Source organism: Phyllostomus discolor, chromosome 8, assembly GCF_004126475.2.
Source record: "Phyllostomus discolor isolate MPI-MPIP mPhyDis1 chromosome 8, mPhyDis1.pri.v3, whole genome shotgun sequence".
Classification (NCBI taxonomy): Eukaryota; Metazoa; Chordata; class Mammalia; order Chiroptera; family Phyllostomidae; genus Phyllostomus; species Phyllostomus discolor.
In genome coordinates, this window is record NC_040910.2 from 43,760,363 (window position 1) to 43,782,707 (window position 22,345).

Sequence of the window (22,345 nt, forward strand, 5' to 3'; positions counted from 1 at the left end):
CATATCAAAGGGTTTATACTTTCCATAATGGATGTGTCTGGGAGAGCAGGGCAGGCCTCTCCAGCAGGTGGGAAATGCCTTGAGACAGCAAGGAAAGGAGCCTAGCCTGTTTTTTTTCTTTTTGTTTGCTTTTTAAAATGAGGTTAGGGGTGGGCTAGGGTGAGATTTTGTACATAGGGCAGGGGCTTCTAGGGATTGACTCTCTTGCCAGTGCTAAAGGAGGGAGTGCTCAGGTTTCCTGATCACCTGTGCAGACGTGGGGCACAGGGGAGGAAGGAGGGTGAGGCTTTTAGAGCTGTCAGCTGTCAATCATTCACTAATGGAGTCAGAGACTTCTGATTAATCCTCTGGCATGAAAGGAGCTTAAAAAGTAGCATTCCTAGCCTCACCAGGAAAAAAGGTAACAAAACCAACAACTCAGCTCTGTCAAAGCATTAATTCTAGGGCAAACTGCTGTCTTCCAAAACTGGAAAGAAGAGAAAAATAGCCAGACTGAAATATGCCCACAATATTCTGTTCTAACAGCACCTGTCCTCAAAGATTGTTTCACCAGTGCCTGACTGACTGGGCGTTACCGGCCAAACTGACATGGGGAGGAAAACAGGCAACTCCCCTCCAGTCTTTCTGCCTGCACTAAGCTGACAGTGGGTGGAACTCTGAAACACTTGTGAGATTGAGAGATTTTTTTAAAAAACTCCTGACAGCAAATAAGTGGCATGTCTTCCAAAACCACTTGTCCAGCTCTCTGACACCAGCTGGGTGGCCTACAGTTCAATTCAATTCTAACACTAACCAGAGTTAACATCAGACTCCACAGTTTAAGGTGTCAGGCCCACAAGACGGCCTCTACTTCAGATGCTCGTAGCCACAAGGGAGGCTCAGGCCACGTATGTGTCTGGATGGTGGACTACAAATTTGGAGGTTCACTGGACACACCCTCATGCTTGTTAATTTAGTAGAACCATTCTTAGAACTATGAAAAGTGCTCTATTATTATTGGTTGATTGTAAAAGATACAAGTCAGAAACAGCCAAATGGAAAGTAAGCTCAGGGCAAAGTGAGGGTGGGAGGGTGGGAGTTTCCATGGCTGGTGCAGGTGTGACAGCCTCCCAGCACACTGGTGTGCTCACCAGCTCGGATCTCTGAATCCAGAGGTTTAGGGGTTTGGATGCAGTTTCCTTACCAAGGCATGACTGCACCACTGGACAGTGGTGATTAACTCAGCTGTAGCCCTCTCCCTCCCCAGAGGCTGGGGGCTGGGTGGAAAGTTCTAAGCCTCTAATCAAAGTTTGGTCTTCCTGGCAACTAACATCCATCCTGAAACTATCTAGGAGTGAGCAAACAGTCTCTTCATGGGAACATAAGACGTTCCCATCATCCTTATCATTCATAAGTCCAAAGGCTTTAGGAGATCTTTGCTAGATCAAATATCTTTGTTATTATACCACAGAAGGTCACAGCCCAGAACAGAAGCACATTAAAATACAGATCCCAAATCATAAGACTATAGAACACTTCCTCTCCACCCACAACATAGTGCTCCAGCGACACTCCTATTTAACCACAGTGGAACACACTGGAAGAACTTAAGTTTTAGAACTTATTTAAGAAGCCTCTGCAGAACCTTAAAGATGACGTGGAAAAAAAAAGCAAGAATGCCTGAGTACACTGTAGCCTCTGTTTTAGCAATTAGTAAGCACAGCCTTAAACCCTAGTCAGGCAAACAAAACATCTCACACTAATGGCCTACTTTCCTCAGCTCCATTTTCACAGCACATCAAATCCGGCATTCATGAAAAAATTAAAAGGCAGGCTAAAAGAATTAAAAGACAAAGATGAAGAGATAGAACAAGCAAAAGAACATAATTCAAATGTAGAACATGATTCAGATGTGACAGATATGTTGGAATTATTAGACCAAAAATGTAAAGAAACCATAAAAAATATGCTAATTGATCTAAAGGAAGTAATGGGCAATATGCAAGAACAGATAGGCGATGTAAGCAGAGATGGAAACCCTAAGAAATAACCAAATGGGAAATGTAAGAAATAAAACACAACAGTGCAGAAATGTAGAATTTATTTGGGGGCTCATCAATAACAGTGGAAATATGTGAGGAAAGAATCAGTGAACTTGAGACATCAATAGAAACTTCCACACTGAAAAGGGAAGGGAAAGGGGAAAGGAAAAGAAAGAGAGAGAGAGAGAGAGAGAGAGAGAGAGAGAGAGGGAGGAGGAAGGGAGGAAGGAAGGAAGGGAGGGAGGGAGGGAGGGAGGAAAAGGAAGGAAAGAAAGAATCGGCCCTGGCTGTTGTGGCTCAGTGGGTTGAACACCAGCCTACAAACTGAAAGGTTGTCAGTTTGATTCCCAGTCAGGACACAGGCCTGGGTTGTGGGCCAGGTACCCAGTTGGGGGTGTGCAAGAGGCAACTGATCCATGTATTTCTTGCACATTGATGTTTCTCTCCCTGTTTTCTCCCTCCCTTCTCCTCTCTCAAAAATAAATAAAAAAATAAATAGTATGGTCTTTCAGTGTGATGTGTTTACTAACAAACCCAAATTTATCTTTTAGTTTCTCTGTAATAAAAAGCCAAAAGTATTTTCAGTATAAAATCTTTAAAAACCCCCACAGAGGTCCAAGAACTTTGGGACAATTACAAAAGGTATAACATACACATAATGGGAACACATAAAGGAAAATAAAAGAAGAAATAAGTAAACCAGTAATGAGTGAGACTTCTCCAAAATTAATGATAGCCACCAAAACAAAGATCTAAGAAGTTCACAAATAAGATAAAAACCTGAAAATGTACACCTAGAAATATTATATTCAAAATTGAGAAAAATAAAAGAGAAAATCTTAAATGAAGGGGAAAACACCATATAGAAAAACTAGGATAAGAATGAAATTGGAAAAAAGGATAAGAATGAAATTGGACTTTGTCTCAGAAATCATGAAAGCAGGAAGAGAGTTTTGTGAAATAAAGTGTTGAAAGAGAAACTATCCAACTAGAATTTTGTGTCAAGCCAAATTATCTTTCAAAACTGAGACAAAAATTGAGGGAATTTTCAGCAATCCTCTGCTTTGCACAGAATGTTAAAAGAAATTCATCAGGAAGAAGGTAAATGATGAGGGTAGAGTGTTAGAGAAGGAATAAATAATGGTAAAATAAGGTCATTTGTAGTTGTTATTCTTTTTTTTAAGATTTTATTTATTTATTTTTAGAGAGGGAAGGGAGGGCGGGGGGGAGAGAGAGAGAGAGAGAGGGAGAGAGAGAGAGAGAGAGAGAGGGGGGGAGAGAGAGAGAAAAAACAATGTGCGGTTGCTGGGGGTTATGGCCTGCAACCCAGGAATGTACCCTGGCTGGGAATCGAACCTGGGACACTTTGGTTTCCAGCCCATGCTCAATCCACTGAGCTACGCCAGCCAGGGCTGTAGTTGTTATTCTTAATGAATCTAACAGACAACATTTTGTTGAAAATGATACAAGCAGCAATGTATTCAGTGATTACAGCTTTTAGATACGTGAGACAAATGACAGCAGCGTCACAAGGAACAGGGAGAGGGAAGTTGGGAAGGCTGTTATGGGGAATTTGCTCTCCCAGTGAAGTGCTATGGTGTCACCTCAGAGAGGATGTGGGTTAGTTGTAAATGTATACTGCAAACTCAAGGCAATGACTGAAAAAGTAATATAAATAAGGTATGATATGCTAAAAGACAAAAAGTGGAATCTGGTAAAATGCTCGAGGTAGATGTGGAAGAAAGAAAGAAAGAACATCAACAAAAATGGTAGAAAAAGATATGGTAGATGTTAATCCAGTGATACCAATAATGACTACGAACATCAATGGTCTAAGTGCAACAAGTGAAAGACACAGCAGCAGCTGGTGGAATATGAGTTTCCTAACAAAATCTCGCCAGAGTGTGCTGATTTTAACAACCATGCAAAGATGAGAGTATCTTTTGCTGGGAGTCCAGTGGAGAAGTTCCAGCACTGGAGCAATTAAACTAACAACAGACACACCACAGGCAGTAAGAATAACAGTTTCAGCTCTGGCTGGTGTGGCTCAGTGGATTGAGTGCTGGCCTGAGAACCAAAAGGTTGCTGGTTTGATTCTCAGTCTGGGCACATGCCTGGGTTGTGGGCCAGGTCCCCAGTTGGGGGCGTGCAAGAGGCAATTGACCCATGTATTTCTTGCACATCGATGTTTCTCTCCCTCCCTTTTCTCTTGAAAATAAATAAATTAAAAAAAAGAGAATAACAGTTTCACTTTACCCACATCATCCCTTCCCCAAAGCAACACACCTCACAGCCAAAAGAGAATCCCTTGTTGGGCCTGTGATTCTTTTTCCCTCTAGTGATTAAGCATTTATTTATTTGGCTTCTCTAGTGATGTGGGACACTGCCCGTGAGTCTCACTGCTTTGTCTCACTTTCCCTGCCCTCATCAACATTAAAACAAAATGACCTTAAACAAAACCACATTAACTGAAGACCTGCTCTACTTCAGGAAAGGGGGTGTCCTCTCTCCTAGTACAGGCACACCGCTGACATATTGTGGGTTTGGTTCCAGACCATCAAAGTGAGTACAGCAATAAAGTGAGTTCTAATCTTTTTGCTGGTGGAAGGTCTTGCCTTTGATTTGTAAAAAATGCAACATCTACCCTGGCTGGTGTGGCTCAGTGGATTGAGTACTGGCCTGCAAATCAAAGAGTTGCTGGTTTGATTCCCGGTCAGGGCACATGCCTGGATTGCAGGCCAGGTTCCTGGCAGGGAGTGCATGAGGTGCAACCAAACATTGTTGTTCCTCTTCCTTTCCTGTCTAAAAATCAAATAATCTTTAAAAAAATAAAAAAAGTACATAACATCTGTGAAGTGCAATAAAGTGAAGTTCAATAAAGCAAAGTGCAATTAAACGAGGTATGCTTGTATTTGCAATTTTTTTATTCCTGGGTGCCTCTAGCCAGTGCTGTCAGGGTTAGGGGCCTCCCCCATGACACCTGGTTGCTTTACAGAGTTCAAGGACCTTAGCTGAAGTAAGGTCAGGACTAATCCCTTTGCTGTGCCACAGGATGCCATGGGCAGTGTCCCTTTAACTCCAAGAGTCAGGATTTTTGTGCAGTAGAGGAAGGAACAACAGCAGTAGAGGTAATTTAGGGTCCTGGGGAGCCCTTGGATATTAGGGGGGTGGACTCAGTTGGATACTTACTGCCTTTTGCCCTTTCTTCTCTTTTTAAATAAATGCTGTTTCAGGAGTGACCACTGGGTGGGCCCACCTCTCACACAGGTGCAATCTTGCTTTCCTACCACAATCCTGAGGGTATGTTGGGGCCAACCCAGCATCAGCCACAGCTTCACTCTTAACACAGATAAATCCCAGCAAAGACATCGACCCAGGATCACTTTAAGGAGGGCCTCGATCCCACACTCCTACTCCCAAACACCTAGATATTCCCAAAACTGCCCACTCTGGTCGGCGGCACACAGCACTGAGGTGTGGCAGGCCCAGTAGCAGCTCTGCAAACCCCCACCCCACCTGTGGCCACAGCACAGGCCACACCAGGAGCAGAGCAGATGAGCAAGTCGGAGCAAGGGAAGACAGACCTGGGGGTGCCCTTGTCTGGACACGCTGCTCACACAGCCAACTGTTACATTCACCTGCAGAGGCGTGATTCATATGTTGAGACTGATTCCAGCATGGCCAAAGGTTAGGAAAGGCTTACACATAACAGAGGTCTCTGAGAAGCGAGGACGGCCTCTTAACAGCTCTGAAATGGTGTCAGGAAACAATGAAAGGAGCCTGGCCTAGGGTGTTCACTGTGGTTGGGGTCGGGGCCAGGGCAAGAGTTCTGCTCACAGAAGGGCTTGTGTGGTTGGGATCTGAAGCCAGTGCCAGAGGAGGGAGCCCTGGATTTTCTCATCTGCCTGTCCAGGTGCGGACACGGGAGAGGGAGGTGGCGGCCTAGCGGCCAGCTAACACCACAAAGTATGGAGTCTAACAGTTTATTACAAGGACAAACATGTGTAATAAAAATATGTATTTGCTTGCAACAGCTTGTTTTTATATAAAGAAACACTAGCCCTGGCCGGGTAATTCAGTTGGTTAGAGCATTGTCCGATACACCAAGGTTGTGGGCTTGATCTCTGGTCAGGACACATGCAAGAATCAACCAATGAAGGCGTAAATAAACAGAACAAGCTGATGTTTCTCTGTCTCCCTCTTCCTGCCCCTTCCTTGCTCTCTCTCTAAAAATCAATAAATAAAATTTCAAAGAAACATTAACAGGAGGCTCAAAAAATTATCAAATCTGAATTTGGGGGTGGTGGGTTAATAGTGCTGGATGGACTAGACTATATTTGCAGGGGGCCTGTTTACCTTAGATTTTTCTTACAGATTTATTTAAAATAAACACAGAAATTTATATACACCACAATTTACTAATTACTAACCACTCTAAGATTCACACCCTTTAACACTGATGGTTATGTGAGAACCATACAAACGAAAATCTCCAACCTCTTGCGGACCGAGAGGGCACGGCAGGGTGTTGTTGCCCCTCCCCTCGCCTCCCAAGCATTTCCAGAAATAAGCACATCACGATGAAACAGGGGTTTGAGTTTAGTTCTTTAAATGTGGTAGGATTTTAAAGATTTACAAAAGACTGGATTCGTTTTTCTCACATTAATTAAACAGAAATTCAGCCGCTTTAGCTTTTAAAACGTTAATATTCTCTAGGGGCACGCACATACAAATGCTGATCTGAAAATGAAAAACATGCCCCCAAACTTGAATGCATTCATCTCATATCTTCACATTCTCTTGCCTAAGAGGAACGAAAATTCTATTCGTTCCCATAATTTTCTTGCTTCCCTCACTTCATACCTATCATATCAGTTTCATGGCCCAAGTTCTCAGTGGGGCCAAAGGGCTGCACTATCAGTGGATAAAGGATCCAAAGGAAAGTAACAAGTTTGGCGTCAGCTCAGAAGAGCAGCAGGCTTCCCACAGGGCAGGAGGAGCCCCTTTCAGAAGTTTCCACATCCTGACTCTCCAGGTTGAGTCAGAGCCCCTGGATGGGACAGTTCCTGGGGACAAGGGGAAGGAGGACACCTGCTCAGCCCCAGGAGTGAACTCTGGGAGCTCTGACACCCTCCTCTCCCCGGGGAATAATGGAAATGCTCCCTCTCTTGGGCTTCAGCTCACAGCAAAGAAACACTCAGCTGGATTCAGCATCAGGTTCTGACCCAAATAAACTCCAAGACCCTAACCAAGGTCACAGGCTCTTGACTTTCACAGACTTTCTCAATGTGCACGAATTACACTGAATGCACCCACACTGTGGATGCAAAACTCCATCTTATGTCTAGAAACAGACCCCGGGGAGCCACAACTTAAACCTCAGAAAGAGCATCACCCCCCTCCCCCAATGTGCACATATGCCCCAGCTTTCCAGGGCTGCCGCTTCTCAGTGCACAGGCTCCTTCCATGGGGGTGTGAGCAGGTAGGACTCCCAGGAAGAATAACTGAGCCTTTAAGTGTGTACTTCTTTTTGCAGGTCAAGGTTGGGGGAGGGTTCTTGGCTTAGTGACACAAACCTCAGGCTCTACTCCCCAAAGGGATAGCTGTGGACCACCACTGGTATTTTAAATACATGAAGCCAGTATTTGAACAATTCAGCAAAATCACTCAAACCCAGAATTTATGTGTAAAGGAGGGAGTAAAATCGTAAGGTGTTTTGATAGCTCAACAAAAAAACCCCTCAAGTGTCTACTGCTTTCAGAAAATAATGTTAATTCATTGTTATTTCTATGCCAAGAAACTGTTCTTTAAACAATTGATTATGGTATAATTGAACACTCTGGTGTGAATCACCCAGAAATAATGAACAACACCCAGAATCACACCACACCCCTAGGGAAAGAAAGAGAAACAAATTCAATGCATGTAATGCAATGCTGTATCAATGAAAATAATGTCCAACCCTGTGGGGAATTTTTATGAGTTTATTTAAGCCAAACTGATGATACATCAATGGAACAAGAACCCAAATGCTCCTTCTTTTGTGCAGCTTCTTTTATGTGTTTTAAATTGAGGAGGGGATGTAAGGAAGATTGGAGAAAGTAAGGTGGGGATTGGATTACAGGAGAGTTAACAAAATTATGTGCTCTCTTGAGGGGTATAGTACTCCCACTTCTGGAACTTCAAAGGTGTTAACGCAGCTGCGGAAGAACAAGGGGCAGAGCTGCCTTAAAACCTTTCACTAAAGAAGTTCTAGGCCCGCATGGTGACCGACCATCATGACTTGCCCAGTTCGGAATTTACGACATCACCCTGTGAGGTAACTTCATAAAACCCCCCTTTTCCTCCACAGTTCCCCTTTTTGGTCATAAATCAATCCAAAAGATGCACTGATGACCAACCTTCTGCTCGGACAGTGTGGTCTCACAGCATTAGGAAGGCTCAATCCTAGGAAATCTCAGTTCTGATGTTGTTTTGTTGACCACGGGAATGGGGCGATCCCGTAATGAGGGGATCTTCCCCAAAATGGGAGGGGCGGGGAAACAAGGTTGTGGCCTTCGTTGTCCAAACAAAACAAAACAAAACAAAACAAAACACTCTGGATCATTTCTGTCCTATGAACTATCACAGTCCGAGTTTTGCCTTCTCATCTTTCTACATTTGGCATTTAGTATAACATTTACATGAGCATGAAAAGAGCATTAACAGTTAGTTATCTTATACATGTGCAGTAACCACAAACAGTTGGACTATGTGTGGAAAAACCCAAAGAACAAGCATAACTGTTGTTATGACTAATGTATTAGCAGACAAAGACAATCAGACAAAATGGATCCTGAGTTCAATATCCGTCTGTAGATGTACAGGTGACAGTAACAATCTGTGAAGCCTTTTCTGGGAGCTCGCCATGAAAGAAAAGTTACTAACTTGGCATATTCTTGAAATAACTTTATCAAGACAGGGCATTAGTGTAAGTTGTTTCCTTTTAATAATTTCAGCTCATAAGTCCCTCCATCTAAGTGCAGCTTAAATGCTCTGTGATGTGTGAAGGAATGAAAGCACCTAAAAATGGGGAGGTGGGGAGCAGGGAAGAACCGGCTCCAACTATTCTGTAATGTGCAACCATCGTTTACCCACACCATATACCCTAGGAGTGTTTCATCAGTTATTTTAAATGTTTCCCATGCAATTTCAAATTTTGAGGTGTTTTGGGGGCTTTTTTGAAACACTGCAAAGTTACTCCTAACATATAATTGAGATTTTTAACCCTTACAACCTTAATTTCTACTGAAGACTAAGAAGTAATCATTTAGCATTCTTTTTTTTTTAAACAAGCACAGACTTTTTTTTTCTTAAGGTTTTATTTTTTCATTTTTAGAGAGAGGTGAAGAGGAGGAGAATGAGAGGGAGAGGATTATCAATGTGTGGTTGCCTCTAAAGTGCTCTGTACCAGGGACCTGGCCTGCAACCCAGGCATGTGCCCTGACTGGGAATTGAACTGGCAACCCCTTGGTTCGTAGCCTGCGTTCAATCCACTGAGCTACACCAGCCAGGGCTCATTTAGCATTCTTTATCTTGGACATTTTTTTTCTTTTTTTTAAAATATTTTATTTATTTTTAGGGAGGGAAGGGGGAGAGAGAGAGAGAGAGAGAGAAACATCAATGTGCGGTTGCTGGGGGTTATGGCCTGCAACCCAGGAATGTACCCTGGCTGGGAATCGAGCCTGGGACACTTTGGTTCCCAGCCCGCGCTTAATCCATATCTTGGACATTTTATAACTGCTAGAAACGCTTTTCATAGACACAAAAGTCATTATTAACATGGACTTTATTTTGTAAAACCTAGGCAAAATGAAGACATGTCTGTTTCACTCAAACCAACAAATATAAGCCAGCTTTTATTTACTAAGAATTAATCTCAGATCACGTGAACTTGAAAAGCTTTTGAGTTAGTTTCTATATTTCTGAGAACTGTATTTATTTTAAATTTTTATTGAATTAATTGGTGTGACATGGATTAATAAAATTACATAGGTTTCAGGTGTACAATTCTATATGCATTACCTGTATGCTGTGTTGTGTGTTTACCACCCAAAGTCAAGTCTCCTTTTGTCACCGTGTATCTCCCATTTACCCTCTTCTTCCTCCTCCCATCCCTGCCTCCTTTTCCTCTGGCAATCACCATACTGCTGTTTGCATCTATGAGTTTTTGGTTTTTTTTTTTTGCTTAATCACTCCACCTTTTTCTTCCAATCCTCCAACACCCCTCCCCTCTGACAGCTGTCAGCCTGTTTATTTCTGAGAATTTTAGAGTACCTGATTCTTACAAGAGCTTGCCTTTAAAATAATTTTGACAATACCATCTACAGGTAGAAAATTATCACACATTTACAACATACGTATATAGACACACGCAGGCAGACAGAGCATAGTTGGATTCAAATTTTGTTTTGGAGGCATTTACAATTTACATCTGTCCTTGACAAGTCAAGTTTCAAATGACCTTCCCCTTTTCAAGTAAGTACAGTAAAATACCCCAAAGAATTGGGTTGACACCCAAACAGCGTCATAGGTTGATCTATTTATCTGAATGGAAGCTGAGAGACCAATTTAACATTTCCCATTCATTCTGCCTAATTTTATAGCTAGCTTTTTCTAACTGTGCATGCAAAAATTAATTTAGAGGTATCAGAGGATCCTCATCTCAGCCATCTTAGTATTTATTAATGGGAGGCTGACTGCCACGAGGCTTGTCAGGCTAAGAGACACAATTTCCCCTGTTGATTTTGAGATCTGTAGGGCCAGAACAAACTTCTAGGGGGAAACCAGCCCTCACATGCATGTCCCTAGATGAGCCAAATGCTGTGGATGTCCCTATAGGATCACTTTACACCCTAGAAGAAACTTCCTCAGGTAACCTCACAAAGATTCTTAGTCACCTAGGAATACCTGAGCAAGGCCAGCACGAGCTAAACTGTGACACTTCCCAAGGCACGGGCCCTCTCTCAGGCTTCACCCTTTCCAGCAAGCCCTGCCCTTCTCCCCAGGCCCCGATCAGCTTCTCTGAGTTCGCTGTGTTACTGCACTGGATCATTTGCGGTACCATCTCCGCCACTCCAGATTCGGGGCTTGTTGCCCCATTGGCTATTGATGCTGGGGAAGCTAGTGTCCTTTCTGTTTTGCAGCTAAAGAGAGTTTGGTCTCTCATTTAACCAGCAAAGATTATGTTCAGCTTCTCGGTAAGCAATTCAATTAAAAGGCAAAATTAAAAGCAGCAAACCATTTTCCTCCCTTTCCCTGGGTTATCTCGACCTTTATATACCTTGAGGATTTTCTGAGAACAGCTTAAATACAGTCATGGCCTGCTCCTTAAAGCAAGGAGACCCACAATTCTGAGAGAAACTCAACCAAATTCACCTGATGCAGAGCAAGGAGCCAGTGGGGCACGAAGGGCCCCTGCTTGCACCTAGCACTGGGCCCAGGTCCATGGGGTGGTCCTGGGTGGGCTTCTTCGAATTCCTGCCAGCTACCAAGTAAATGTTGATGCAAAACCTGTGGAGAATGTTTACAAGAGTTTATCTGAGAGGTTGCGGTTTGATCCCAGGTCAGGGTGCATGTGGGAGGCAACGGATCCATGTCTGTCCGTCCGTCCGTCTGTCTGTCTCTTCTTCCTTATTCTCTCTAAAATCAACAAATATATCCTCAGGTAAGGGTTCAAAAAATAAAAAAGTTTATTTTAACCAAACTGATGATATGTACTGTGGAGCAAGATCTGAAATGCTCCCAAGAATAACAGTTTTGAAATTTCTTTTATGCATTTGAAATTAAGGAGAGAAGTCAGAAAGATTACACAGAAGTGGGAGGAAGCAAGGTGGACACTGGATTACAGGACAGTTAACAAGATTATGTGCTCTCTCGAGGTCTAATGCTTACTCTCGCAAGGGCATTCTTTCTGGTATTCAGAGGTGTGTTAACATGGATGCCCATGAACACAACAGTCTGGCTTAAAACCTTTCACTAAAGAAGTCAGAGGGCTGGACTTTGAATTCCTAGCATAGGTAAACACGCTTCACCTCCTTACACAACTACAACAAAAAATACAACTAGACTACAACACCCATATCACCCAGATTCATTAGAAAGTTGAGCTGTGTGAGAATCTGACAACCAAGGATTTAAAGAAGCCGATTCAGGGCTGCCTTACCCTGGAGAATACCTAAAGCTCTGCCCCTTACAATGTAACAGGTGCACTGAGACAAAGAAATATGGACCAAATGAGAGAACAGATCAAAACTCCAGAAAAAGAACTAAGTGACTAAGAGATATCCAACCTATCAGATGCAAAGTTCAAAACACTGGTAATCAGGATGCTCACAGAAATGATTGAGTACAGCCACAAAATAAAGGGAGAAGTAAAGGCTATACAAAAGTGAAATAAAGAAAAACGAACAGGGAACCAACAGTGAAAGTAAGGAACTGGGACTCAAATCAATGATTTGGAACAGAAGGAAGAAATTTACATTCAACTGGAACAGAATGAAAAAACAACAATTCAAAAAAAATGAGGAGAGGCTCATGGAACCTCTGGGACAACTTTAAATGTTCCAACATCCGAATCATAGGAGTACCAGAAGGAGAAGAGAAAGACCAAGAAATTGAAAACTTATTTTAAAAAATAATAGAGAAAACTTCCCTAAGCTGGCAAAGTAAATAGACATATGAGTTCAGGAAGCTCAGAGAGTCCCAAAACAGTTGGACCCAAAGAGGAACACACCAAAACACATCATAATTAAATTGCCTAAGATTAAAGATAAGGAGAGAACTGTAAAAGCAGCAAGAGGAGAGAGGTACTTACAAAGGAGTTCCCGTAAGACTATCAGCTGATTTCACAAAAGAAATCTTACAGGCAAGAAGGGGCTGGAAGGAAATATTCAAAGTGATGAAAAGCAAGGACATACAACCTACATTACTCTAACCAGCAAAGCTATCATTTTGAATGGAAGGGCAGATAAAGTGCTTTCCAGATAAGGTCAAATTAAAGGAGTTCATCATCACCAAGTCCTTATTATATGAAATGCTGAAGGGACTTATCTAAGAAAATGAAAATGATAAAAAATATGAATAGTAAAATGATAACAAACTTACAACTATCAACAACTGAACCTAAAAAACAAAAAGAAAAACAAACTAAGCAAACAACTAGAACAGGAAGAGAGTCATAGACATGCAGATCACATGGGGGTTATCGGCAGGAGGGGGAGGAAGGAGAATGGGGGAAAAGGTACAGGGAATAAGAAGCATAATTGGTAGATACAAAATAGACAGGGGGAGGTTAAGAATAGTATAGGAAATGGAGAAGCCAAAGAATTTACATGTATGACCCGTGGACAGGAACTAAAGTGGGGGATAATGCTGGAGGAAAGGGGATACATGGAGGAAGGGGATGAAGGGGATAAAAGGGAGGCAAAAAAGGGACAACTATAATAGCATAATCAATAAAATGTGCTTAAAAAAAAAGAAGCTACATTCATCCAGATGGGTAGGAGGGGCAGAGACACAAGGCATGGAGAGGCATGGAGTGGCACAGAGACCCAGAGTGGGCAGTCCCACATTCACGTGTGGCAGATAAAAATCAGGAGGGATACCTCGAGAGTGAGGGATCCCAGCCCCAAACCAGACCACCCAGCCTAGGGTTCCAGTGCCAGGAAGATAAATCTCCATAACTTCTGGCTATAAAAACCAGTGGGGCCCTGGCTGGTGTAGCTCAGTGGATTGAGCTCAGGCCTGTGAACCAACAGGTTACCGGTTTGATTTCCAGTCAGAGCACACACCTGGGTTGGGGCCAGGTCCCTGGCAACCACACATTGATGTTTCTCTACCTCTCATTCTCTCCCCCTTCCCTTCTGTCTAAAAATAAATAAACAAAATCTTGGGGAAAAAAAAACAGTGGGGGTTAGGGTGGTAGAGAAACTGCAAGATTCTAAGGAGACTCCTCTCAAAGGGCCTGCAACAGATTTAGGACTTGCATAGACCCGCCCCCATTGGAATTCAGCACCAGGGCAACAGCTGGAAGGGCATCACTGACATACAGGGAAAAATTGAAGTGACTGGCATCAGGGCAAGTGCTGGGTGACAGCTTCCTCCCAGACAAAATTCCAGAGGCTAGACAGCAGCATTGTCCTCTCTCTAAGCTCTGCCCAACACAGAGCCACAGAGTGGTGACATGGGTTGCCCTGCCCTGGAGATTACCTAAGGCTTCGCCCCATTCAACTTACAGGTGCACTTTTCTACAATAGGCCACACTACTAAGTCAGGGAGTCAAAGCAGCTCTACCTAATACTCAGAAACAAACACAGGGAGGCTGCCAAATTGAGCAGACAATGAAATATGGCCCAAATGAAAGAACTGAACTCCAGAAAAAGAACGAAACAAAATGGAGATAAGTACCCATCTGAGATGAAGAGTTCAAAACACGGTTATCAGGATGCTCAAAGAACTCATTGGGTACTTCAGCAGCATAAAAAATACCCAGGCAAAAATGAAGGTTACATTAAGTGAAATAAAGAAAAATCTAGAGGGAACCAACAATGGAGGGGATGAAGCCAAGAATTAAATCAATGATTTGGAACACAAGGAAAAAAAAAAGCATTCAATCAGAACAACAAGAAGAAAAAAGAATTTTTAAAAAATGAGGAAAGACTAAGGAGCCTCTGGGACATCTCTAAATGTACCAACATCCAAACCATCCCCTTCTGGTGTGCCAGAAGGGGAAGAGAAAGAGCAAAAATTTGAAAACTTATTGAATAAATAATGAAAGAAAACTTCCCTAATTGGGTGGAAGAAAGAGACATACAAGTCCAGGAGCAGAGAGTCTCAAACCAGTTGGACCAAAAGAGGAACACACCAAGACACATCATAATGAAAACGCCAAAGGTTAAAGATAAAGAGAGAATCTTAAAGGTAGCAAGAAAAAAACAGAGAGTTGCCTACAAAGGAGTACCCATAAGACTAAGAGCTGATTTCTCAAAAGAAACCTTACAGGCAAGAAGGGACTGGCAAGAAGTATTCAAAGTGATGAAAAACAAGGACCTACAACCTAGATTAGTCTATCCAGCAAAGCTATCATTTTTAATGGAAGGGCAGATAAAGAGCTTCTCGGATAAGGTAAAACTAAAGGAGTTCATCATCACCAAGCCCTTATTATTTAACATGTTAAAGGGAATTATATAAGAAAAAGATAAAAAATAAGAACATTAAAATGGCAATAAATTCACAACTATCAATAACTGAATCTAAAAAACAAACTAAGCAAACAAGCAATACAGGAACAGAATCATAGATACGGAGTTTGCTTGGAGGGTTATCAGCTGGGAGGGGGAAGGGGAGAATGGGGGAAAAGGTACAAGGATTAAGAAGTATAGACTGGTAGGTACACAAAAGACAGGGAGATGTTACAAACAGTACAGGAAATGGAGTAGCCATATATATGATGTTAGAGGCCTGGGTGTGTCTACCCACCATGACCTGCTCAGTTAGGAATTTATGATCAGATACCCTGTGAGGTTACTTTCCAAAGAATCCCTTTTCGTGGTTCACACTGAAATAATTTTTTTTTTCTGAAATTCACCTTTTTTGTGTGTGATGTGGAAGTGTTTTATACTGTCTACGATCAATTGGTTAAATACGTTTTACATATATTGTTTAACATTGATGTAAAAAAAAGTGAATGAATCTTTTAAAGGCAAAAGACTCAGGGAACAGGCCTGCTGACCGGAAATATTACCCAGGAGTCAAGTTTCCAAAGAAGCTCCCTACCATCCCCTTTGGCTGTTTGTGCCCAGTAACGATCGATGGTAGGTGATAGGAACAGCGATGTTCTACAATCTGTTTCAGGTGGTTACTCTCATGTAAAATATCCACAAACAATATATAACCTTTAAAAACCTGGCATTCATTGACTGTGAGAAAATAGTAAACAATTAAAATACTGCATTTGTTTGAAATGCATCACTAAGGACAAACAGTTCATAACGATGCTGTAACTGGAAGGGGAACTGAAGTTTGGGAATGCCTGGAGGTTGTGGAAATTTAAGGATTACCAGTCCTAGGAAGAGTCAGGCTGAGGGGCAGCGTCGTGGGTTTGAGGCTCCGCTCCCCATACACTGGAAAAACTCAGGAGAAAAGGGGTCCTCTGGCGTGAAAGAAGGGCCTGGGAACGCCACCGGCCACAGCTCCTCCAAGGAACCAACCCCACATAATGAATCACTATAGTCCCCCCACCGATAGTCCCCCCACCGCGATGGCTTTTCCGGAGGTTACCGCACCAACTGGGGTGACGCGGAGCGGCTGGCATAGAGCTGCCCAAAGAAACTCCGGGTCCGGGCCCAAACCACCAAGCGCAATGATGGGACAGGATGCCGGGAATCCGGCTGCCGGCCCAGCCCCCGCGCTGCGAGCGGGGGAGGACAGAAGGCGGAGAGGCGGCCCAGAGAGGGCGCAGACTCCGGAGGTGACCACGGGAAGGCCGGGTCCCGCCCTCAGGCCCTCGACCCGTCTCGGGTCATCCCGTTCCTTACACTCACCATTTCCCGGTCCCTGGAGTCCCCCTCTGTCCTCCGAGAGGCTTCCGCGGCTGCCACAAGTCACCCCGGGTCGGAGACAGAAGGCGAGGAACTAGGCGAGTAGACGCAGGTAAAACCCCACCCCGAGGTGCCAGGAGCAAACCCGCGGTTCGCGGAGCGTCGCCCCACCCACCCGGCCTGCGGCGCCCCTGATTAGTCTCTGGGAAGGGCCCGCCTCCCCGATTTCCGAGTGCGGACCTAGGTGGAACCAGCTTCCGCTCTCGGGCGGGAGCGCGTCTCTGTCAGAGACCTTTGCTTTTTATCAAAAATTGTTTCTGGCCCGTTAAAGGAGCAGTGGGGTCCTCCTGTAGCTATTTCTCAATGCGGGACCAGGTATGCGTTGGAAATTCCAGACCTGAAACCAGAAAAGCCTGTGTTCCAGCTTCCTGTCACTACCAGCAGAGACAGGGAATCAATCTTTATGGGCGTCTTGTTTTTTAAATTTTTTAAAAGACTTCATTCATTCATTCATTCGTTCGTTCGTTCATTCATTCCAGGGAGAAGGGAAGGGAAGAAGAGAGGGGGAGAAACATCAGTGTGTGGTGGCTTCTCCTGCGCCCCCTACTGGGGACCTGGCCTGTAACCCAGGCATGTGCCCTGACTGGGAATCCAACCGAGACCCTTTGGTTTGCAGACCAGTACTCAATCCATTGAGCCATACCAGCCAGGGCAATGGGCGTTTTATTCAGATGGCGGGGGAGCAGAGAAGACGGTGGGTTATGTACCCTAAAAGACCATCTTACATTCCATTTCCAGCCACCCATTGTTATAAGGAGACCAAGAGTGTACTAAGGGGTTTGGAATTCAGGGAAAGGTTAATCAGATAAAAGCTGCAGTCTGCCAATTTTCCTAGCATCCTTTAATCTCTTCATCTGTGGTTTTTTACCTGTGTCCTGGGTGGTGGACAGATGTCCCTCCCTGAGCACAATGGCTCAAATACCACTGGATTGCTCACAGTGCTCCTAGGGCACAAAGGTCGAATTGCTGTGGTCTCCTGGAGTCAGGGTGGGTCACACCTTCAGTTTCTGAAACAATAGCTTTTTACATACATTAATTACTAAGCTTATTAACTACTACTTAAAACTAAAATTTTCCAACTCTTGAGTTCTTCCATCAGATTCATTTTCTGGATAGAGGGATGACCTTGTCCTGAGCAGGAGGGGCATCCAGGCCAAGCCAGCCTGGGACCAGAGGGTCTGAGGTCCTCCCCAGGTTAGGGGTTGACATAGGTTGCAACGCCACTCCTGGAACTGTGATCCTTGTTTACACATCCATTTAAAAATGACCTTACCATATGTAATGAAGAGTCTGGCTTCATTTTGATCTTTGCTTAAGAGTGTTGGGGCTTTCACCCCTCCCTTCTCTACCTCCATACGTTGTGGCAGGTACTTGAGTGAAAGCAGCCCATGGGAGTCAGGGTATGGTTCTGGCAGGAAGTTTGAAATTCCCAGCCTCACTGGGCATAGGAACCCTTCTTTGGCCAACTCTAAGCTGAAATGTGTCCAATAAAACTCTCATTTCTTTTTGCTATTCTGTGGTGGTTTTTGCTTCCTTGTATTCTAAATCGCTGATTTAATTCTCAGTTTCATCTACTGTTGATTCCCTATAAATTGTTCTTCATCCCAGTTAGTGTATCCTTCCTATCTGAGGTTAGGTTCTGGTTCTTTTTAAGGTTTCCATGTCCTTATTTATGCTGTTGAAGTTCTAAGTTCAGGTGCTCTTCCACTGCATAAGTTCAACGAGCATCCTTATTACCAGTGTTTTGAACTCTGCATCTAGTGGATTGCTTCTCTCCATCTTGTTTAGTTCTTTTTCAGTTTTGTTCTGTTCTTTCATTTGGGACATGTTTCTTGTCTCCTCATTTTGGCAGCCTCCCTGTGTTTGTTTCTGTGTATTAGGTAGAACCACAACATATCCTGGGCTTGATGGAGTAGCCTAATGTAGTAGGTGTCCTGTAGGGTCCATTAGTCAGCCTCCCCTATTACCCAAGATGGGCATTTGCATGACAACCTCCTTTGTGTGCTATGTACACTCCTATTTTAGTTAAGCCTAGATTGCAGTTAGCAAGTCAATGGGAGGTATTTACCCCCAGGTTGATCAGGCCATATCCATTGATTCCAGAGGAAGGGGGAGGGAGGAAAAGAGAAAAAGAGAGGAGAGAGAGGTAGAGGGAGAGAGAGAGAGAGAGAGAGGGAGAGAAGCACGATTGGTTGCTTCCCAAATGCACCCTGATAGGGGCTGAACATGCAACTAGGCCTTGATCAGGAATCAAACCCAGGACCTTTTGGTTTATGGGACAATGCTCCAACTAACTGAGCTACACCAGCCAGAGCCCTGCTGATTTTTACAGCCAGAAATTATGGGGACTTCTCTTCTCAGCACTAGAACCCTGGTCTTGGGAGCCTGGTGTGGGGCTGATACCCTTGCTCATTAGGTGGGACCACCAAAGCAGATATAGCCTTCCCTATTTTTATTCACCACACCTGGGACCAGCCCTTTTAGCATTTCCACTCCCCAAACTGGTGTCAATAAGGTTTCTTCTTTAAATCTCTAGTTGTAGGACTTCTATTTGACTAGGCTCCAGGTAGTTATAACAGTGGTTGTTCTGTAGTTTAGTTCTAATACTGACATGATTTTGGGAGGATGCATGTACTGTTTACCTATGCTCCTGCCATCTTAACCAAAAATCCCGTTTCATTCACTTTTATGGCTGAATAATATTCCACCGTATGGATAAAACCCACTTTGCTTATCTATTCATTTGTAAATGGGTATTTGGATTGGTTTTGCCTTTTGGCTATTATGAATACCACTGCAGTAAACATTGCTGTACAAGATTTTTAGTGAACGTATACCTTAATTTTTCTTGGGCATACACCTATGGGTGAATTGTTGGGTCCTATGGTGATTCTAAGTTCAAAGCTGAGGAACTGCCAGACTGTTTTCCAAAGTGGCTGCACCATTTTATATTTTTACCAGCAGTGTGTGACTGTCCAGTGTCTACAGATCCTCAACAAAATTTGTTATCTCCCTTTTTGATTCATGAAGTAGTACCTCACTGGGGTTTGTATTTACCTTTCCTTGATGACTAATGGTGTCCATCATCATTTCATATGCTCTTGGCCATTTGTACATCTTTGGAAAGTGTCTGTTTACATCCTTTGACAATTTAAAATTATATATATGACATTTTATTGTTGAGGTATAAGTGCTCTTTATTATTTTTGTCAACAGAGCCATATTTATTTTACTACAAAGGTAATTGAAATATAACTTCAACTTAGTCATTTTCCCTGATTTTTATATACCTTAAATTATGTTTAAAGTTTCATTGCTAGCTTGGGAGAAAATGCTCTGTTTGATCTTTTTTTCTTCTTTTCTTTTTTCTTGTCTTACATAATTTAATTTACCGTATATATGCAGATGTTTTATGTACAGTGCTTAGTTCTATCAGGTAACCATACCAAGGCAATCTTTCCCCAAACAGATTCAGGAAAAATAGATATTTCTGCAGTTCATGGACTATCACAACTTGAGACTTAGTTACTGATTTCAATTTTGAGGCCATACACAATATTCAAAATATACATAAAATAAGTGAAGGCCATAAAAGTGAGCCAAAAGACACCACAGAATTCAGAACAATTAAACTGTGTATTTTGCTTGCATCAGGGCCGCAATGATGTGTATATCTCACAGCTCTTTTACTTTAGTGTGAGGAGCTTCTGGAATCTACCTTAATTGCACAGCAGGTAGGCAAACGTGTGCTGCTGAAGGCTTCATCAAAGGCTCATTTCTTCCATGTCTTTCCTTCCTTGGGTTTTTGTTTCAGCTTATAATCAGCCAGAGTGGCCTTGGTTGCATCTTCAGCCAGCAGGGAGCAGGAGGAAAGCATAGTTGCTTGGCGATATCTATCAATTTCTTTCTTTTAATCCTCACCCAAGGATACATTTATTGATTTTAGAGAGAAAGGAAGGGAGAGAGGAGAAAGAAATATCGATGTGAGAAACATTGATCGGCTGTCTTCCATATGCACCCTGACTGGGGATTAAAGCAGTATTTTTGGTGCAGGGGACAATGTTTTAACCAACTGAGCCAGTTGAGCCACCTGGCCAGAGTGATGATCTGTGTTTTTGATGGTCAAGGCTTCCTTCACCATCTTCCCTTGTCTTCTCTTTCACCCACTTAATGGCTGGCTAAAGAACTGGAGGCAATTGCAGAACCACAGCCAAGTGTTTTAAATCCGACATCCATGATCTTCCCCTCTTAATCCACTTGAATCTGTAATTTCATTACATCACCACATGTTGAAGCCCCCATCAGTCCTGTTCCAACATTTTTAGATATTGAGACCCCACATTTTTAGGATCTTCATAATGATCAACAACCTGCTTGTGATAGAGCTGGGCTGGAACTGGTAAAGCCCCCCAGGCTGGCAAGTGGGGGCTCAGGGCAACAAACTGCATACCCACTCAGCCCCCACCATCCTGTGGGACAGTGCCTGCAAGGCCAAGCACCAGACCAAAGGCAGGGCTCCTTCCTTCTTTCTTGCTTCTGCTTGTTCTCTTTTAAAACATTAAACTGATTTTGGATGATACTGGTTAATAACAACATAAAAGTTTCACATGCACTGTTCTATAATACATGATCTGTACTTTGGCATGGTGTGCACACCATGCAGAGTGAATCTCCTTCCATCACCGTACATTTGACCCTCTTCTCCCTGTTTACCCTCCTCTCATCCTTCTTCCCCTCTGGTAACCACTATTCCATTCTGTCTATGAATTTGTCTGTTTTTTTTTGTTCATTTGTTGCTTTTTGCTTTATATCCCACATATGAGTGAAATCATATGGTTCTTGTCCTTTTAAATTTTTTTTTGCTCAGCATGATACTCTGAAGACCCATCCATGTTGTCACAAATGGCAGTGTTTCATCTTTTCTTATGGCTGAGTAGTGTTCCATTGTATATGTACAACGTCTTCTTTACCCAATCGCCCATCAAAGGACACTTAGGTTGTTTCCATGTCTTGGCCACCATGAATAATGCTGCGATGAACATAGGGATCCATATATCTTTATGAATAAATGTTTTTAAAATTTTCAGGTCAATACCCAGAAGAGGGATTGCTGGGTCATATCATAGCTCTAGTCTTAATTATTTATTTATTTACTTTCAATCAGTTTACACTCTATATTATCTTGTATTAGTTTCAGGTGTACAGCATAGTGATTAGATAATCACATACTTTATAAAGTGTCCCCCTGATACTTCCAGTATCCACCTTGTATCATACATAGTTATTACATTATTGACTATATTTCCTATGCTGTACTTTACATCCCTCTATTTTGTAACTACTAATCCATATTTCTCAATCCCTTCACCTTTTTTCATCCAGTCCCTCAATTCTCCTCCCTCTGCCTACCATTAATCTGTTCCCTGTATCTGTGAGTCTATTTCTGTTTTGTTTATAGTTATTTAGATTCCACTATAAATGAAATCATATGGTATTTGTCTTACTCTGATTGACTTATTTAACTTAGCACAATACCCTTTAGGTCCATCCATGTTATTCCAAATGGTAAGATTTCATTCTTTTTTTTTAAGATTTTATTTATTTTTAGAGAGGGGAAGGGAGGGAGAGAGAGAAACATCAATGTGTGGTTGCCTCTTGTGCGCCCCTCACTGGGGACTGGGCCTG

General features: G+C 42.9%; 1 protein-coding gene across 1 annotated transcript in view; it reads right to left on the reverse strand.

Annotated features, from left to right (window-relative positions):
- The window catches only part of LOC114503073 (zinc finger protein 709-like), a 35,876-nt gene extending 19,084 nt beyond the window's left edge, over nucleotides 1-16,792 (reverse strand). The window contains exon 1 of the mRNA XM_028520455.2: nucleotides 16,604-16,792. Coding sequence (XP_028376256.1) covers nucleotides 16,604-16,606 — 3 coding nt within the window. The 5' untranslated portion in view covers nucleotides 16,607-16,792. The remainder of the gene's footprint in view (nucleotides 1-16,603) is intronic.
- Nucleotides 16,793-22,345: the final 5,553 nt, after the last annotated feature.